We start from the raw sequence: 20,170 nt of genomic DNA, 5'->3' as shown, positions 1-20,170 counted from the left end.
TGACAAGTCCCAGCCTCTCTGTACCTTCCCAGGTAGATAGCCAGTCCCGCTGGCCCATCAAGACAGATGGGATTTATTTCCTACCAATCTGGTGTCTGGTGCTTCACTTAAATTTTGCTGGTGCTAAGCGTGCTCTTGCTGGCACTGCCGCGGTGTTCTGTTGCCAGACCGCAAGGCCAGGGGACAGGAGAGATTTCTATTTTGCTGTTTCGGATTCATTTTTTTTTAAAGGGACAAGTCGCAAAAGTGCCACTTGAGAGTCTCTTCTCTTTCTCTGCGGGGATGAAAACCCAGAGGTTTTTTTTGGAGCAAACCTTGGGGTCCGGGAGGGAGGAAGGGAAGGGATGGTGGGATGGTTACGCCCCCTGGTTACCGATGTGGAAAGCTGACCTCATATGTGACTTGTTTGCTCTGTCCTCTAGCCCCGCAAAAGTACCCTGGGAGTTCAGCCCACAGCCTCCCCCACTCCCCAGGGGGATTTCAGGGCTTAGGTTTTATGGATTAAAGAGCCAAGAAATGGCTACGTTCTGGTCAAGGGTGATTTATAAGCAAGAGGTGCTGGGGGAGGGAGCGGGTCGTTGAAACGAAATGCACCAGCATCTCAGTGACTGACAGAGGATCTGATTTTTTTTTTCCAGAATAAGCTACTATTTTCAGAAGTTTCTAGAAGGGCTAAAAAAAGATGTGTGCTGGACTGAGACTTGGCTGCAAAGACTCTTCAGGGAGCGATGATTATTATTTTTTTTTTTTGCTTTCATTTAAAAAAATGCACCCCACCCCACCCCCAGGTATTATTCCTCTGTGCTGGGTCTCCTAGACTGCTGTGTGCAGAGCTGAGATGGTCACCACCCAGTGCCTGCAGAGAGGGCGTCCACTGGGCTGCTTAGCAGACACCTTTGCAGTTCAAGAAGCCAGCAGGGGGATTAGCTGTTGTTAAAGTTGACGTGGGGCTGAATTATTCCCCAGAGGCTTTGTTGAAAATTACCAGGTCCTTTAGAATGCAGGACCTTTTAGTGCTGTTGCAAGCTGGGAGCTGTCTGTCTGTCTGTCTTTTATCCATGCCTTATGTTTTCCTAAATGGCCCTTTAAAGAAAAATGTAACCCAAAGCAGCTGAAGGGGAGAGCAGTCCCCCCCAAGCCCACCCCCAGACAGCTTGTTGAGAAGGAAAGCTTGTTGACGGAGAGCTTGCTTCTTCTCCTCATGGTTGTGTTTCCCTCCCCACAATTGTGTTTGCAGAGTGTGGGAGTGCAGGTGGGGTGTGCCCAGGGCAGCGCGCCACATCCCCACCAAGCCATGAACTTAGAGAAGGCAAATCCATCAGGATGATATGAACCACGGTCTCTGCTTCTGTATCATCGCTTTCCAAGCCAGACACTGGAGTCTTTCCAGCTCACCCCATTTTCTGGGGAGGGGGTTTCCGTTCCTATAATGGCATGTGGTCACGGCTCTCTGCTGCTGGAAGCCTGTACCTTCCACACGGCAGTGGGGCCATGCTGACCGTCTAGACACAGGGGAAAGGGGGAAGGTCAGAGGATCCCTTTTTCAACCCTGACTTGCCTACGGGCTTATGACATTTCTGCTGGAGGATCCAAACTCCAAATGGTGGGGTTGGTATTTGGGGCAAATTTGATTTCAATGAAGCCGCACTGCTGAGAGAACTGGGCGCCTGTGACCCTCCTAATAGAGCTTTACAGCCAAGTCCCTTGTACATATTCTCTTGTATTAATAGAAACTGTGTATTTATCTAATCCTGGCTTTTTCTTGCACATCATTAATTTGAGTGCACTTCTCGACTGCCCCCATTTTTGACAAGGGGTTGTTTTTAATGCTTGTTTTTATATGAGATTTGACTTCTTGATGGACATTTGTATTAGGAAATTGAAGCATGATATATATGTATATATTGTCTCCACCGTCTCTGAGGCTGCATTACTTGGATTGCATGAGATAGCAGGGTGGTGTATTTTTTTTTTAAATATTTCCACAGTGTGCAAAGTGCTGGCACCATCCCTCCCTCTCTCCCCCGCTTTTCTCCGGCTGCCAAGGAGTCATTGATTTTGATTAGCTTCACTGCAGAGCGTCTGTGAAGAGAGGGAGAGGGAGGGAGACTTTGAAATAAATTTTAAAAAAGACCTCATATCGGGTTTCAGCAGACAGCAGAGTGTGTGTGTGTGTGCGCGCGCACACACACGCGCAAATGTGTGTCCGTGCAAAGCAGAGGGAGGCCTCTGAGATCATCGTTTAGGTAGGTTGCTGAATAATGAGGTGAGGAGCAAACAGAAGGCCCTCCTTCCTGATGGTGCTGGTTTGCTCTCAGGGTGGGGGGTCCAGGAGCCACAGGGATTGGAGCCTCCTGGGACTTCAGCATTCCCATTCCAAATGAGAGCCATTCCCTTCTGGAAGCTTCTCTCTCCGGCCCCAGACCCTGTAAGCAAATATGATCTCTTTTCCCCATTTCGACTTTAGGGTTCCACTTCACATTCCTTCTGGCATAGATGTAGCCTGAGTAACAGGCTTCTGGGGGGAGCCCAGTTGTCTCTCTAGCTGCTGTCCATGGTCCTAGGCCACGAGCATCTCCTGGAACCCAGTCTCCACCCTGGCCCCCTTCACTGAGATACTGGAGACTTCTTTTCCTCTTCTTCCAGTGTCTCATTTAAGAAGTTCTTTTCTATTTTAACGAGAAAATGGTTATTTTAAACAAGACTGTCACAGAACGATGGAGCTGTGACTGGTTTCATAATTTATGTAGCTGATCTCATGTACTATTATCACGTTTCTGACAGTGATAAAATATTACTTCCCCTAGTTGGGAAATAGGGGGAGTCTTCTTCTGGTCCCGCACAAGTATCTTTTGGGGACACTGGTTAGCCACTGTGGGCGTTTTGAGTGTCCACCTGATGTCAGAAGCTGCAGTGACCAGAACACAGGTTTTGTTCTTCTATGTCGATACCAGTTCTTTTTCTGAATCTTTCCTTAAGTCAGCCTGGGCCAATCAGAGTCCGAAGCTGCTTGGGAGGTGATGGGGGACAGGTGAGACACCCTGGCCTAGTCCCATAGGAGCGGAGGGAGGATGCTGATGTCAAAAGTATCATTTTAAAGCTCAAACCAAAAGGTTCTTTTTAAAATATTAATTTGTCCATTCAGTACCTACTTATTGAGCACCTGCGACGTGCCAGGTTGTAGAATCCGATCTGGGAAGAAACCTCGGTGTGGAGCATGGAGGGGCAGCCCTGCTTGGAACCAGACAATGTTCACTGTCCCTTTCCAGTCTGGTTCAGATTTGTCAGGTCATCCCCGTGACCCCAAGCCTTGCTGGCAGATTGTTCTATAGTACTTATGTTTACTGGGCATCATGCAATCATGAAGCCTGTGATCTTAACTCACTCCCAGGATGTAAAGGCTGCTGCTTGCTGCTTCACACAGTAATGAAAGCCACTATCTATGGCGTGCTCACCACCCCCGAGCACCGCGCGGAGTGCTTTACGTGTTTCCCCTAAGTCATTCCTCACACCCACTCTGGAAGACAGCGGTTACGATTCCCATTTTACAGCGGAGGAAGCTGAGACTCAGGGAAGTTTTGCAACTTAGCCTAAGGCCACACACAAAGCATGAGGTGGCTGAGCCAAGATCTGGACTCAGGTCTGTGTGACTGCTCCTCCATCCTCCCTCCCCCCCTCGCCCCGCCCCCAAAGGCCATAAGCTAATTGCTCTGCCACACTGGATTCCCTCCTGAGCTGGCTTTACGAGTTCGAGTTCAAAGACAAGCACAGCCTGGGGTCCAGCAGGGAGCAAGGGAGCCTGACTTAAGTCCACTGTAAGAGGTGTTACGTTTGGGGATGCTCCAAGCCAGGCGGGATGGTTGAGTTGGGGGTTTTACATATTTGTTTCCTGCCTTTTCTGTCCTTAATATCTTTAGGCCCTTGGGAGAAGCATCTCACTGGCAAACACGGCCTGTTCAGCTGACTTCCTGGGACATGGGAAGCTTTTCTTACCTTGCCTGCCTGAGCCCTTAAGTTCCGCCTCCCAGGTGCCCAGGAGCCTGTGCGTGTGTGGGGCAGGGATGGTCATGGGGGTGTGTGGACCCTCAGTGAGGCCTCGGGCACAGCCAGAGAGGCAACAGGCTTGGGAGCATTCCGTTCTGGGTTCTAACCTTGCTGGTTTGTTGTGCTCTTTTGTAAGAGGAATTTCATACCTTGGAGACGCTTTGTACATATTTGTAATGACTTTATTAAAAAACTGTTTGTGCACTTCCAGTCAAAGTCCTTTGCGTTTTCATTTCCTTTTGAAAAGTTTGGTCTCAAGACACCTGGGTGGCTCAGTCGGTTAAGTGAAAAGTTTGGTCCCCAAAGATTATGGGCGGGTCTGGCTGCGCACCCCAACCTTCCCTGGGGCAGAAGGCCACATGTCTCCCTTCTCTGCTGTGTTTCTGAGAACTCCCCAGGGGAGGGCTGGCCCAAACAGCACCCTTGGGGTGGGCAAGACGTTGAGGTAACTTGCTTGACGGTTCAAGATCAATGGCACCATGCAGACAAGCTAACAGCTGTGCAGACTGATGTCTCCTACTATGGGCACGTGGGTCTCTCTGGGTTACTTTCACCTACATTTACCTGGTCTAAGATGCTCTGAGCAATCAGGTTGTGTCTCTTCCTAAGAATGGTGGGGTGAGGACAGGTTGTCTTTGCAGACAATAGATGCTTTCATTGCCCCTGGGGGACCACCCCTTCCCCACCCTCAGGCCGTGTGACTCAGAGGAGTTGACACTATCCTTCCATCCACCTGTGCCCCCACAGCTAGGGCTCAACACCCCTTTTAGGCCTGGCCAGCAGTGTTCCAAGTCCCAAAGGCTAAAGGGATTGGCTTGGGGACAAATTAACAAGTCAGGATTCCTGCTAGAGTTTTGGGGGAGCAGAAGCTCTTTGCTGGGGCTGTTAAGCTGGTAGAACATAGGCATATATTTGTATGTATACATATGCATATACATACATATGCATATACATATATGTATACGTATACATACATACACATGCATATACGTATATATATGTGTATATATATATATACACACACACATATACACAAATATATACATAGCTTCTGGAGGCCATCTTACTGCCGCATGGGATCTGTCTGAAAATCAAACTGTCTCAGAGGAAAACAGAATTGAGGGATGGAAAGACAGGATTCTAATATCACTGGAGCCCTTGAATCTAGCTATACCTGAGGCCTATATGGTTACATGAATCAAATAAAGCCTCTTATTTAAGCCCTATTTGAGTTGGCTTTCAAATGACTGCAGCCAAAAAGCTCTGCCTGATGATGTTTTGTGACTGGTTTCATAATGTCCTGAGAAGCATGAATTGTCACCTAATGATATTAATTTACAGGGTGCCTGGGTGGCTCAGTTGGTTAAGCTATTAATTGACATTTTAAATACCCATCATAACCTGGCACCCAGGCAAACTCTTCTTGAATCATCAGCTCATACGTTCTGGGTCCGTCCTCTGGTTAACCACGGTGGTGGGTCCTGGAGGTGCCCTGCCCAGATCCCTTCTGACCCCTTCTACCAGTCCTGTGTCCTATCCTGCACCTTTGTGTGCCCTGTGACACCGGACACCTTCAGGAGCTTGGGGCCTCCTCAAGGGAGAGCCTGAATCCCTGACAGGCACCCACCCCAACAACCCATAGCCAAGGATTGACAGTGTGCCAGAAAACAAACTCACAGTGGGACAGTCTCCGAAATGTAGCTGAATTCTCTAGAACTCCATGGGGCCACCCTGAGTTGGGGCTTCTCTGAGAGCCACCCTCTTGTTTGGCTTCTTCCCCCTCCATTACTGGTCTCTCCCGGGAGCGCTTCCTTAATAAATCATGTGCCACTCAACGGATTTGCTTTGGGGAAAAACCAACACAAGACAACCACCCCCTGCATGAACTGCTTCTCTGCATTTCTCACCAAAACAGTTCCACTTGGGTTCGAGAGGCAACTGGGAGACTCAAGACCACGAACCTAAGTTTCATCGACAGATGATATTTATTGGCAGAAGGGAACTTAAGGGGACATTAAAAACACTGAAGGTGGCTCTGTTCAGCCCAGAACAAAATTACTAAGAGATTCTGGGACTCACTTTACATTTCTTCTTTCCAACCTGAAGTCTTAGTTGCCTGGTGTCTGCAAGTGTGGCGCACATCCTCTTGTCAGGAAGGTAATGAACCTGTTACATCCAGGTCCAAAGCTTGCCTTCTCATTCTCGCATTTATTATGCTCAAGATCTTTTACATTAAGAAGGCCATTTCCAAGAGTGTCAGAAACCTGAGTCAGTGAGTCATAAAATATTAAGAGCAGGATACTCCCACCCGCTACTCGATTAACCCTGCTTCTAACAAACGAGTGCAGAGCCATGATGGGCCATGGAGAATGGAGCCGTTCTTTCTCAACGACTCTTGGCTGCTTTTACCCCATGGAGGGGAACATATGCAGCCTGATGTTTGGAAAACTCTCCACTGGCTGCTGTTTCTCCTTAGGGAAGAAACTAGATCCTCCCATCCAAAAGAAAACCTCCAGGGGCGCCTGGGGGGCTCAGCCCGTTAAGCATCTGACTTCGGCTCAGGTCATGATCTTGCAGTTCGTGAGTCCGAGCCCCGCGTTGGGCTCTGTGCTGACAGCTCAGAGCCTGGAGCCCGCTTCGGATTCTGTGTCTCCCTCCCTCTCTGCCCCTCCCCCGCTTGCTCTCTGTCTCTCTGAAATGAACAGACATTAAAAAAAAAAATTAAAAACCAAACCAAACCTCCAGAAGAGAACTTTTCCCCAGAGGGTGGGGAATGAAGAAGTAAAACCCTAAACTACATCATTCCACCTGCCCCTGACATCCTCCCCAAGTGACCCTGTTTATAAGGTCAGAGGCCTGGCTCATTATTTGGAGAACAGTATTTAGAGATGTGTGGGGCTTTCTTTTTTCTTTTCTTTCGGTGGCATGAGTGTAACTGACAAAACCACTGGCACCTCCACCAGTGTCCAACATTGTTAGTTTCCGCAGAGCCAGCAGAAAGCGCACGAGGTTTTTTCCTCCTGGAGACGGCTACTGGGGGCCGAGGTGACTTCCCACAGTCATGGCAAGTCTGGAATCAGGATTCTGCTCTGCCTGCTCTGTCACAAGCTGGCACATTAATAAACCTTCTCCAGCTCCAATTTCTTGTGTCTCTTTGATGGCATCTGCAGCCAGGGTGAGCTTTCTGATAAAAACCAGTCGCAGAAGCTCCTGTTGCTTCCCTTTGGTTCTTCCTCAAGGCAGGGGGAGCAGAGCAGCCGCATCCCCGCCCCCGCCCCCCAGCCCGGCTTCCCTCCGCTTCCCCTTCCGACTTGATTATCCAGGCAAGTGGGATTGTAACAGCACAGCCATCGCCATAGTAACAGAGCTTGAAAGATGCCACGCTGCCCTGGAAGGGACGTCTTGCTGGGAACCAGGAAAGAGCCAGGGATGTCAGGCGCAGGAAGAGGTCCTGGCTTGATAGCGCTCGGGGACAAATGTCCTGAGACTCTGAGCAATGGGCTGGGCTTATTACTGGCTGAGAGCGAGGTGGCAGCAAAGTCTCCCAGCATGTCTGCCGGGGCTTTGTTACTAACCTGCTCACGAGCCACAAGACTGATTTCTCCGTAACGCCACTGGCACCAGCCCATTGTGCTGAGGTTGACGGTGAGTGAACAGAGTGGGGAGAGGGGAAGGGCAGGCAGGATTCCAGTAGCTTCGAAGTGATCACCTGTGCCGTCTCCTTCCAGAGTCAAAGCAGGGAGGGTCTCAGAGGTGGAGAAGCTGTTCTCTTACAGAGATTAGTAGCTCTGGTAGAGAGATTCCGGAAGCACTGAGTGCTGTGGCGCTCCATGCCACCACCCTGGCTTGTGGAAAAATCTGTAACACGGATCACCATTTTGCTCTGCAGGCTACTAGGGGAGAAAGCAATGGCCACGGGTGCTGTTGACGAGCAGAGACTTAAGTGACAGGCAGGGTGAGAACAGAAGGAGGAGGAGAGAAATGAAGACGGGGGTAGAGACCCAGTGATCTCCGCATCGGGACCAAAGCCAGGCATTCCTGTTACCCAAATGTGACTGAGCGCCCCAGCCAGAGCCCAGCGAATTAGCAATTTTCAAGACCAACTCTTTCCATGCACGCGGCCACAGCTAGATTTCCAGAGCCAGTGCTCACTGTTGGCATCCTCAGTGGGGCCCAGGTCAAGCGGGCTGTGCACCTGGGCCACTGATGGGCATCAAAATCACCTCTGGTGCTTTAAAAAACAAAACCCAAAAGCCCACGTCTGCTGGGCGCCACGCCTGCAGCGTTGAGCGGGTGAGCATGGTGGCTGCGAGCGTGGGCTCTGAAGCCAGACAGGCCTGGATGGAAACTTGGTCCGCCATCGCTGGCTGGGTGACCCTGGGAAAGTTACCACGTGGAGCTCTGTGCCTCAGTTTCCTCATCTGTAAAACAGGGGAAATGACAGTACCTCCCGCCCCAGGGCTTTGGGAGGGTTACAAGGTCATCCGAGCAGACGCTGAGCTCACAGGAAGTGCCTGGTACACTGAGTTACTGCAGGTATAAGGTGGGGCCCAGCGCCCGCATCTGGGAAATGGTCCACAGGGGTTCTTATCTGCAGAACTGAGCCACGGAGGGGGTGGGGGGGCAGGGATCGCCAGGCCCCTCCCAGCTGGCAGCATCAGGTATTAGGACACCATAAATTAGAAATAACAACAGGCAGGACCTGTGTATCCCAGTTCCTTCACTTGGAGGGGGCAGGAGACCCTGCCGGGAGGAGGCCAGCTCTGAGTCAGGAGGGTCCAAGGGGGAGAAGGCCCGCACTCAGCCCCAGAACAGGAGAGGAAGGTGAGGTGCGGGACAGGGGCCTGGCTCCGGGGGGAGAGGTGGAGAAAGGCGAGAGGCACGATCGGCAGCGCTCGAGGCCAGTGTTCCAGGAAGTCCCCAGAGCCGGACCCGGCGACGCTGGCCATCCGTCAGCTGCAGCCTCAGTCTTCAGCCCTAATACACCTGGAAGTGCGCGGAAGTGGCCCCGTCCTTCCAGCAGCGGAGGGTGTCCACGGCCACGGAGCGGCAGAGTGGGCAGGTGCGCTCCCGGTCCAGCCAGAGGCAGACGCACTCCTCACAGAACACGTGCTGCGGGGACAGCAATGGGTACGGCTGGGGACACTTCGCCGAGCGTCCACGGAGTGCCTGCCTCGGGCCTAGGAGCTGGCGACACAGCAGTGAGCAAACCGGGCAACTCCTGCCCCGGGGGGGCTGGCACTCTGGTGAGGGGGACAACTGGCCAAAGGAACCCCAAAATGTAGAGCATGGCAGCGGTAAGGGCCGGGATGAAGAGGCCGGGAGTGGGGGGTAGAGCGCGCGGAAGGGCTGCTGTGCTGGGTGTGGTGGGCCGAGGCGCCCTCACTGAATACCGCCATTTGGGTAAAACCTGAAGGAAGATGAAGACTGAGCCCTGAGGATGTCTGGGAAAAGAGTGCGACCTGCAGAGGAAATGGCATGTACAAAGGTCCTGAGGCAGGAGTGCCTGCTGCGCTGCACTGGGAGTGGAGGGTGGAAGGGAGAACGAGGAGGTCAGAGAGGCTACAGGGGTGGGGGGTACGCAGAATGCACAGGGCTCTGTGGGCATCATGAGGCCTTTGCCTTTTATTCAGAGAGGAATAGGGAGCCATGCTAGGGCTTTGAGCAGAAGAGTGACCTGAACAAGACTTACTATTTTTTTTTTTTTTTGGTAAGATTTTATTTTTAAGCAATCTCCACCCAATGTGGGGTTCAAACCCACAACCCTGAGATCAAGAGTCGTACACTCCACTGACTGAGCCAGCCAGACGCCCCAGGATTTGCATTTTTAAAAGATCTCTTTAGCCACTGGGTAAGAACAGAGTTCAGGCGTTAACAGAAAGGCAGGGAGACTGGAAATATCAATGAGTTCCATCACTTTCTGGCCATACAACTTGGACAAATGACTTCACCTCCCAATGCTTCAGTTTTCTCGTCTGTAAAATGGGCCTAACATCAGTCCACGCATAGGAAGACTGATTAACATTAAAAATGCTCAGACGTAACAACTGAAGGCAGTATACACAACTCAACCGGAGCTTGGATGAGGGGTGAACTGTAGCTATGCGGGATATTTTGAAGACAACTGAAGAAATCTGAATATATACTTTATGTTAGATAATATTTTACATCAATTTTAAATCTCCTGGGTGTGATGGTGGAATTAGTTATGGGAAAGAACATCCTTGTTTTTCAAAGATGATCACCGAAATGTTTTGGGATGAAGAATCAAAATGTCACCAAATTATTCTCAACTGGTTAAGGGGAATAAATTTATATCAAGGCAAATGTGGTAATAAGGTTGTTCATTCTACTGTCCTTCAGTTTAATAGTTTGAAAATTTTCAAAATAAAATTGATTTAAAATCAATTTTAAAATTTTAAAATAAAATAATTTAAAAATGGTAATATGAAAATCCAGATACAGTGTTTCTTAAAAAGCTAAAAAAATTTAAATTAGGGGCACCTGAGTGGCTCAGCTGGTTAAGTGTCTGACTTCAGCTCAGGTCATAATCTCACGGTTCGTGGGTTTGAGCCCCGCATCGGGCTCTGTGCTGTCAGTGCAGAACTCCCTTCAGATCTTCTGTCCCTTGTTCTCTCTGCCCCTCCCCAACTCATGCATGTGCTTCCTCTCTCTCAAAAATAAATGAACATTTAAAAAATTTTTAATTGAAAAGGCACTTACGGGGGCCCCTGGGTAGCTCAGTTGGTTGAGCATCTGACTCTTGATCTCAGCTCAGGTCATGATCTCACGGTTTGTGAGTTTGAGTTTTGTGTTGAAACCCGCATCAGGCTCTGCGCTGACAGTGAGGAGCCTGCTTGGGATTCTCTCTCTCTCTCTCTCTGCCCCTCCCCTGCTTGCTCTCTCTCTCAAAACAAATAAATAAACTTAAAAAAAAAAAAAAAAGGCGAGGCACCTGGGTAGCTCAGTTTGTTGAGTGTCCGACCTCGCTCCAGCCATGATCTCAGACTTGTGGGCTCAAGCCCCGCGTCGGGCTCTGTGCTGACAGTACAGAGCCTGGAGGCTGCTTTGGATTCTGTGTCTCCCTTTCTCTCTGCCCCTCCCCTGCTGTCTCTCTCTCTCAAAAACAAACATTAAAAAATTAAAAAAAAAAAAAGGTACTTAGAACAATGCCTAACAAACAGTAAGTGTTCTATAAGTGGTGGCTAGTACACAGTAATGGTTATTCTTACACTAGAACTGTTTACTGTTTATTATCTGTCTCTCCATGCCAGGCTTAAGCGTCTTGCAAACCCATTCCTAGCACATAGCATCCTTAGGTGCTGAACTGTGAACAGTGCTCTAAAGAGGAGCTCCATGATGCTCTATGCAACGGGCACTGGTCTGATCCACGGGGTAGTCCAGGAAGGCTTCCTGGAGGTGGGCACACTGGTGTTAAGGACTGAAGGATGTTTAGGAGTTGCCTGGGTGAAGAGAGGGGGGTGGGGATAGAACGTTCCAGGTGAAGGGAACAGCCGCGTAAAGCTCCTGAGGTGGGAAGGCACTGAGGCCCTGGAGGGCGGCCAATGTGGCTACAGTGGAAGAGTGCAGGGGGGTGGGTGGCGGGAGGTGAGCAGACCACACAGAGCCTTGAAGGCTGTGCCTGGACTCTCAACATGGTCAGAAGGGCAGGACCTAGGGCTCAGCGCGTCCAGCAGCTTCTCTAGACTCCCACCCAGGGAGTGCCTTCCCTCCTTCATCCCCGTCACTCCCCAGCCCCGGGGACCCAATGTCGCTGACACACTGGCTGACCTGCAATGCAGAGTTTATTCATATTGCTAAGCCTCTGGGCAAGCCGTGATGTCCGTCTGGGAGGCCCTCCCCATCCCTATCAGCTGGTGGACACCCACTTCCTACGGAAGACTCAACCCAAGCAATCCCACCTCCCCTGTGCGACGCTCCCTGTCCTCCACCCCTTCACTACGTCTCCTGCATAGCTACGTGCTCCTGCATCCTCCTTCCTGGTCCCTCTGGGGGACGACCTCTCTCGCGGCCCGCACTCACGCCGCTGGGATGATCTGCAAACCCCTCTGTCTTGTTCACCGGATGAAGGGGCTTCTGGAGGCGCAGGGGGCCACGATCCCAACACGGTTCTGAGCCTGTGGCTGGCAGATGCTTAGTAAAGGTCCGCTCAACAAATGAACGAGACTTCTCTGTGTCCCCCAGAAAAAGGAGGAACTTAGGCAGAAAGCAATACGATCCCTGTTTGCGTGAAGCTCAAGACTTGAGTCAGGCGAACAGGAAATGAGCAGCTTTTCAATTCTTCGTTCAAAAAACATTTACCGAGGCACTCCCACGTCAGTAATTCTCATTTGGTCAAGACCCCTGTATGGTCTTAAAACTCACTCAGGATCTCAAAGAGCTTCTGTAGATCGCAGGTCAAATCTGTTTACGGTTAGTGTATCAGAAATTGAAAGCAGAAGAAAATGAAAGGGAACACCAGGGGTTCCCTGGGCCCCACTTTGAGAACTACTCTTCTGCTCATTACCATTTGCCCTGCCCTCTGGGTGGTAAACGTTATGAGGGCAGCAACTGTTGTTGTGTTCCCACGGCCCAGCCCTAAAGCCTGCACAGAGTAGGGACTCTATAAATGCAGCTGACCAAGGAACGCCTTCCCAGGTCACGTGGAAGATTCTGGAGATACCAGGATGGTGAAGACCTGGCCCCTGCCCTCCAGGAGTCCGCACTCTACCCCTCAAAGAACTAGGCGGATGGAACCTAGTGCCAAATAAAGAGGTACAAAGGACACACGTTAGCCCAGAGAACTAGCTGGAGGAGGTCATAATCCTGGGCCTGCTTCCGGCATCTGGAGAGAAGGGTGAGCCCCTGCAGAGGGAGGGCAAGGAGGGGCTCCTTCTGGGCTGGGCAGTGGGTTTATGGTCAGTGGGGAAGGCAGGTGGCGCCGGGTCACTAACCGTTGGAGCCCTTGGGGCCGGATGGGCTGCCCTCCCCTCCCCCTGAGCTCCATCCAGCCTTCCCAAGTCCTGCTCCAAGACTCAGAGCAGGTGGGAAGAGGGAGGGCAGGGACAAGGGCTCCCACAACCACAGCCGCTAACCTGCACGTGGTAGAGGCGGCTCTGGATGGGAGAGGGCATCTCTTAGCCCAGCACTTGGTGTTCAGCGTGAGCTGTGGAAAAAGGAAGCAGCCAGGCCAAGTCTAGGTGGATGTATTCAGGTGGGGAGTACAGGCAGCGATCCCTCACTGCGCACAAATGCTGTGCCGGGCACTGCTGATGTGCTTTACGTACAGGTCTCATGACAGCTCACGGACCAGGGAGAGCCACCAGCCCAAGGGCACACAGCTGCTAAGCAGTGAGGCTGGAATTGAACTTCAGGGATGTGGTAGGCTGACTTCTGTTATGAGTCCCAGTGACCTTCTCCTGGGATTCACACCTGTGTAGTCAGTTCCCTCTCGTTGGGGGGCAGCTGTACTCCGTGATTCGCTTCAGACCAACAGAATACAGTAAAGATGATGGGATGTCACTTCTGAGATTAGGCTCCAGAAGACCGTGCCTTCCGTCTCACCTGCATTCTATCTCGTGCTTCTCACCTGCTCGCTCTGATAAAGCCAGTGAGACAAGGAAGCTGGGGTAGCTTCCAGAGAGGAACTGAAGCCCTTGGCCCCACAGCCCACAAGGAACCGAATCGAGCCACCACCACTGCTTGACTCTGAGCCTGGAAGCTGATCCTTCCCCAGGGGAGCCACAGGACGACCGTGACCCTGGCTGGTACCTTGAATGCAGCCTGGGAGAGACTCTGAAGCAGAGGACCCAGCTCTGCTGTCCCGGATTCCTGACTCGTGGAGACCATGAGATGACAGACGCTTGTTGCATAAAGCTGTGAAGTTTTGGGGTAATTGTTATGCAGCAATGGACACTAATACAAGAGGTGTCTGACTCCATGGCAAAGACTTATGACCACTCCCTTCTATGATGGATACTGGTCACACATGGAGAATGCGGGAAGGGGTGTTTGTAGTACTTGTGAAAAAATGACATTACGAAAGTAGGTAGAGACCCTACCAGACAAGGGTCTCTCTCTCTCTCTCTCTCTCTCTCTCTCACACACACACACACACACACACACACACACACACAGACTACCCTAACCACAGATCCTCTTTTTTTAAGTATTTTTTTTGAGAGGTGGGGGAGGGTCAGAGAGAGAACAAGAGAGAGAATCCCATGCAGGCTCCACGCCATCAGCACAGAGCCTGATGCAGAGTTTCGAAATCATGAACCGTGAGATCATGACCTGAGCTAAAACAGAGTCGGATGCTGAACCCACTGAGCCCCCCAGGTGCCCCCACAGACCTTCCTTCATCACACACACCCAGCCAGCTTGGTCCAGACTGAGAATTAAACACTTACACAGAATACTGGCATAACACGCTATGCTTTTCAAAACCCACACACAGATATACGTGTCACCTCATTTGACTGTACTGAAAAGCCTGCAAGCTGCTCAGGGTAAGCATTTTCATTCCTGGGTGACAAAGGACACGGAGGGTCAGTGCTACTATGACATGTGTTGCGTGGGGTTGCAAAGTTAGGGCAGGATGCTGTCAGTGCTCAGAAAGTACCTGCTGCGGAAATGCACGAAGGGAGGGGTCTGCACAGGTGCTAAGTCCGATCCCAGCTCAGCTGTTCCTCCATTTCCCTGGATGTGACGTGCACAGGCTTAGCTGCACAGGGCACAGCACGCTCTTATTTCCAGGAAAAGGTCTCTAGTCTTCTAATGCAGCCCTGAGGACATGTCAAAGCGAGAGGCCGTATCTGGTGGAAAGTCCTGGCCTCTGGAATCAGGGGCCCTGGGCTGGAATCCGGCTCCGCTGCTGAGGGGCATGGGGGTCTCAGGCAAGTCTGTGCTTTCACCTTGCCGAGCCCACCCCATTCTCTGTAAAATAGGGTCACTGTTTCTCCCATAAGGTGTCTGTAAGGATGGAAACGGGTAAGGCCTGATATAATGCATTACGTGGGCGGCAGCTGTAAGCCCCAAATCCATACGGGTCACTGTTCTCTTGCTCTCTTTCCTTTATATTATCAATACTCAAAAGCCAAGCCAAACCAAACCAAATAGTGACCAAGAACTAACTGCACTTCGACTTTTCTCTTTGAGAAGAAATCCTTTAAATAAGCCAGGTTTCTGACTTTTCGTTCAAAACACCCTTCCCTTGATCCCCCCGCCCCCCAGCCTGGCAGGAGGCACGCCACAACACTTGTGGAGTGACTAACCGGACAAGCGTATTCCGTCTGAGCAGAGTTCTAGCCTCTGGGCATGCTCCGTGTCTGCCTGACTAGCTTAGAGTGACAATTCGCTTCCCGGGCTCTGATTGGCTGGGGGAGGGCGTAAGCAGGGCGTGTGTTTGAGTGACACACTGTTTAATATGATGCCTCTTTGAAGGAGAGATAGGATTATTCCTTTAGCCTAGCAGGCTCTTCATCCAACCACTCATTCATCTGTCTTGTCCATCCATCCATTGATCCATCCATCCATCTGTCTCCAACTATCCATCCATCCATCTATCCATCCATCCATCTACCCATCCATTGCCCCATCTACCCACCTATTTACCTATTTACCTACCCATTTGTCCATCCACTCAGTCACCTACACACTTAAACTTCTATCCACTCATCTCTGTACTCATCTATCCACCCCTCCACCTGGCTCCCATACATCTCCATCCCATCCATCCATCCATCCATCCATCCATCCATCCATCCATCCACCCACCCATCCATTGCCCCATCTACCCACCTATTTACCTGCCCATTTGTCCATCCACTCAGTCACCTACACACTTAAACTTCTATCCACTCACCTTTGTACTCATCTACCCACCCCTCCACCTGGCTCCCATCCATCTCCATCCCAACCAACCATCCATCCATCCATCCATCCAATATATACTGAGTCAGTACTGTGATTCTGTTGCTAACAAGACGGAAGACATGGTCACCACTCTCACATGGCCTATTCTCTAGCAAAGAGGAGACAGCCCTCACACAACCAGTTGGCCAGATAACTAGCTGACAGCTGGGATAACTGTTATAAGGAAAAACACAAGGATCTTTGGGACCATACCACTGGGAGCACCAGCTGGTCTGGAGAAGCAGAGTCGGGGAAGACTGACTGAGGAAGAAGCACTTGACTCATTCATTCATTCAAAGCACTTAGGAATGAACGAGGGAGGCCCCTTTGCCTGTGGAAATCGTCTCCCAGGCCCAGCTCACGGCAGCAGAGAGAGACTGGCTTGGCCAGGACTGTGGGCTCCAACCGCCACTGCATGTGGCTGGTGCTGCTAGATCTGGGACAACCCTCCCAAGAATTCGAATCAAGCTTTGGGAAGACATCATGGCACCAGGAGAAGAATGAGAGAGAAACAAACATGCGAAGGCTGGGAGAGATTGCCAGAAAGGAAGAAGTAAGACTTTCACCTTGAAGTCATGTTCAAATGATCACCGCCACTGAGAAGGCTCTACAGATGGGCTCTGAACCATGTAAGAAAGGTGCTCGCAGTCAGGGAAATGCAAAGAAAAACTGCACCGAGATAGTGTTTGTCACCTGACGGATCGGTAAGGCTTGGAAAAGGCTTGATAGCGCAGTGTGTTGGTAAACGAGGGGCACGAGAGGTCACGTCACGCTCCGCACTGGGAGTGTAAATGGATACACTCTTTATGAAGGGCAATTTAGCAATATCTGTCAAAACTGGATACCCTCTGACCTACTAATTCCACCACTAGGAATTTATTCTACCAAGAACTCACACATGTGTGAGGTGGGATGTGTGCCAATAAGAGCAGATAGTTAATTGAACCCTGACCACATGCCAGGACATAGTCCTAGATGCTTGAATTAACTCATTCATTCAACACGATGGGCCCAGGTAGAGACTACAGATCTCTCCACTTCTGACCCCTCATGGCTGCCATCATTGTTAATAACAAAAGCTTACAAGCTGCTAAATGCCCATCCATAGGAGAAAGAGAAATCAAAGGGTGGCCCATCCACAAAATGGGATGATCTGCAAAGAACCAATCTCTGAAGAGTTTCAAGTCAAACAGGAAAGATGCAGAACACAGCTTGGGTAGAATATATTACAATGTAGCTCTTTTTAATTTTTTTTTTAACTAGGCTTCATGCCCAGTGCAGAGCTCAACATGGGGCTTGAACTTGGACCCTGAGATTGAGGCCTGAGCTGAGATCAAGAGTCGGACGCTTAACCGACTGAGCCACCCAGGTGCCCCAACATAGGTCTTTTAGAAAAAGACGTGTGTGTGTGTGCGTGCGTGTGTTTTAATTCTATAAAGCATCTCTACAAAGATATAAAGGGGATCTGGGGGAGGGGTAGGAGGCTGGTCCCTGTTTTCCTTTCTGTGTCTTTATTTTTTAATTAAAAAATTTTTAATGTTTATTTTAGAGAGAGCGCGCGCAAAGGAGGGAGGAACTGAGTGCAAGCAGAGGAGGGGCAGAGAGGTGGAGACACAATCTGAAGCAGGCTCCAGGCTCTGAACTATCAGCACAGAGCCGGACGTGAGGTTCAAACCCACAGATCTGGAGATCATGACCTGAGCCGAAGCCGGATGCTTAACCGACTGAGCCCCCCAGATGCCTCCTGTATCTTTAAAATATTTTTTAAAAAAGTTTGGCGGCACTTGGGGGGCTCAGTCGGTTAAGCGTCCGACTTCAGCTCAGGTCATGATCTTGTGGTTCAGGAGTATGAGCTCCGTGTAGGGCTGTCTACTGTCAGCACAAACCCCACTTTTTAAAAAAATACATAATTTATTGTCAAATAGGCTAACATACAGTGTGTACAGTGTGCTCTTGGATTTTGGGGTAGATTCCCGGGGCTCATTGCTTCCATACAATGCCCAATGCTCATCCCAACAATGCCCTCCTCCATGCCCATCACCCCTTTCCCCCTCTCCCCCGCTCCCCATCCACCCCCAGATTGTTCTGTGTATTTAAGAGTCTCTTATGGTTAGCACAAACCCCACTTTGGAACCTCTGCCCTCGCTCCTCTCCCTCTGCCCCTTCCCTGCTTGTTCTCTTTCTCCCCCTCTCAAAATAAATAAACTTAAAAAATAAAATAAATAAACCTTTAACTTTGGTGTAATTTAAGACTCGCATAACAGTTGCTGAGATGATGCAGCGAGTCCTCATACAGCTACCCACCAAGTTTCAGTCCCCCCCATCATCTTGCATTACTGTGGTGCATTTTCTTTTCTCTTTTTTTTTAATTTTTAAAATGTTTTAATTTATGTTTAAGAGAGAGAGAGGCAGAGTATGAGCGGGGGAGGTGAAGAGAGAGGGAGATACTGAATTCAAAGCAGGCTCCAGGCTCTGAGCTGTCAGCACAGAGCCCGATGCGGGGCTTGAACTCACGAACTGAGATTGTGACCTGAGCTGAAGTCAGACGCTCAACCGACTGAGCCACCCAGGTGCCCCAATGTGGTGCATTTTGAATGCCAAGTAGCCCCCTGTGGATTCATGACCAACCACAGAACTCCGGGCTTGGTCTGGATTCCGTCAAGCCAGTTTCCCTGTTCACGCCCTCTGTCTGTGCCAGAATCCAACCTGCTGCATTAACTTCCCGTGATATCCTTACTCATGAATTCCTCAGTCTGAAATTTGAATCATGCAAACACATTCTCCATTTAAAAGTAAATACAATGAAAGGAAAAGAAAACCTTCCTAACATCCCCAAAATAATAATAAGTTTGGCTGATGCCAAAACCTTCACCTCCTGCCCTCTCACCCCCGGAAGGTAGGTCGTGGAGGCTACAGGGGTGGGGAGCATCTGTGCTCTCATTTCTTCCAGAGGGTGGGCTGGGCCTCCCGCAAAAAGCCTTCCTGAGCTGGAACTCATTGCTCTCTGTCCTGGTCCCCGGGGAAGCTGCAGGAATCTCTCTTACACAGCACTTATCACTGCCTGCCTTGTTTCATAGTTATTTATGTATGTGTCCGTCTCCCCAAGGACCGCGAGCTTCCAGAGGAGGGAACAGGGTCTGTGTGCCCTCCGTCTCCCCTCTCCGGTACCCGATAGGATGCTCTGACTCACATATGCTTGCTGAATTGACATCTTAGCCCCTGATGTCAGGAGGAGGAGAAGGAGGGGCGTGTTTAGGGAGTTCAGCATGGGTTGCTACGGGTTGGTGACCCACTACTTGAAATGAGAGCAAACAGTAATAGTAAATTACAACGACGATAATAATTATAACACGAGCAATTTTTATGGGTGGGTAATTCAAATTTGACTCTTTCACAGATGATCTCGTTAATTTGTAACAAGACACTCATCGTATAAACGAGAAAAAAACCAAGGACAGAGTGCTCCTCTCCTGCAGGGCCCACAGTGGGGCTGGGACTCTCACTCAGGACATTCTGACACTACGCCACATCGACGTTTTCACTGTCGATATTTGACTGATAAAACCAAGGCTCAGCGAGGTGAAGCAACTTACCCAAGGCCGCCTGCCTCGTAAGAGGCAGACCTGACGTCTGAACCCAGGTCTGACTGACTCTAGCCTTGAACCCACTATTTCCCAGAGACCCATCCCAGAGCCTTGAGGTCTGGTCATGGGACTGCGATATGGGGCTTCTGCGTGGGAAAGGGCCCCAGAGGTCCCCCGGCCTCAGTCCCCAGTGGCTGCGCCCAGCTCTGCTTACCTGGCACATAAGGACCAGAGGCTCCCGGAACTCAGCCTGGCAGATGGCACAGATATCACCGGCTTCTGTGCACTGCTGCCCGGTGGCCCGGACTCCATAATTCTGTTTGAAGAGGGAGGGAGAGAGAGAGACACCCAGCTGTGGACCCTCACTGGATTCCCTCAGAAGCACTGAGAGCTGTTTCTAGCCCCTGGCTCCTCTGTCTTCAGTTGGGACCATTTGAGGTGAACTCACCTGAGAGGTGCACAGAAGCTTCAGGGCTTTCCTGACTCCACCCACACGGCCACAGATGTCGAATGACTGAAAAGAGAGCAGAGTGATGGCTGAAAAGTCCCACCAAGGGTTGTTCAGGGCCCGTCTCACCCCTCCTGAGCCATCCCCACAGACCCCTCCTCTTTGACTCTGAACATTTCCA

General features: G+C 50.6%; 1 protein-coding gene across 2 annotated transcripts in view; it reads right to left on the bottom strand.

The window, feature by feature from the left end:
- Positions 1-8,673: 8,673 nt before the first annotated feature.
- The window catches only part of RNFT2 (ring finger protein, transmembrane 2), a 66,361-nt gene continuing 54,864 nt past the window's right edge, over positions 8,674-20,170 (bottom strand). Inside the window, exons 9-11 of one of the 2 annotated variants that reach the window (XM_039239662.1) lie at positions 19,990-20,055; positions 19,756-19,857; positions 8,674-9,156 (exon numbers count right to left, since the gene is read on the bottom strand). In XM_039239662.1, the coding sequence (XP_039095593.1) occupies positions 9,022-9,156; positions 19,756-19,857; positions 19,990-20,055 (303 nt within the window). In that variant the 3' untranslated portion in view covers positions 8,674-9,021. Of the gene's footprint in view, positions 9,157-18,641; positions 18,711-19,755; positions 19,858-19,989; positions 20,056-20,170 lie in introns of those variants that run through there. The other variant, XM_039240396.1, reaches the window with a different exon arrangement.

The sequence above is a fragment of the Hyaena hyaena genome, unplaced genomic scaffold (assembly GCF_003009895.1).
Source record: "Hyaena hyaena isolate Hyena2069 unplaced genomic scaffold, ASM300989v1 scaffold_0, whole genome shotgun sequence".
Lineage (NCBI taxonomy): Eukaryota > Metazoa > Chordata > Mammalia > Carnivora > Hyaenidae > Hyaena > Hyaena hyaena.
This window is presented reverse-complemented; position numbering and strand designations above follow the sequence as displayed.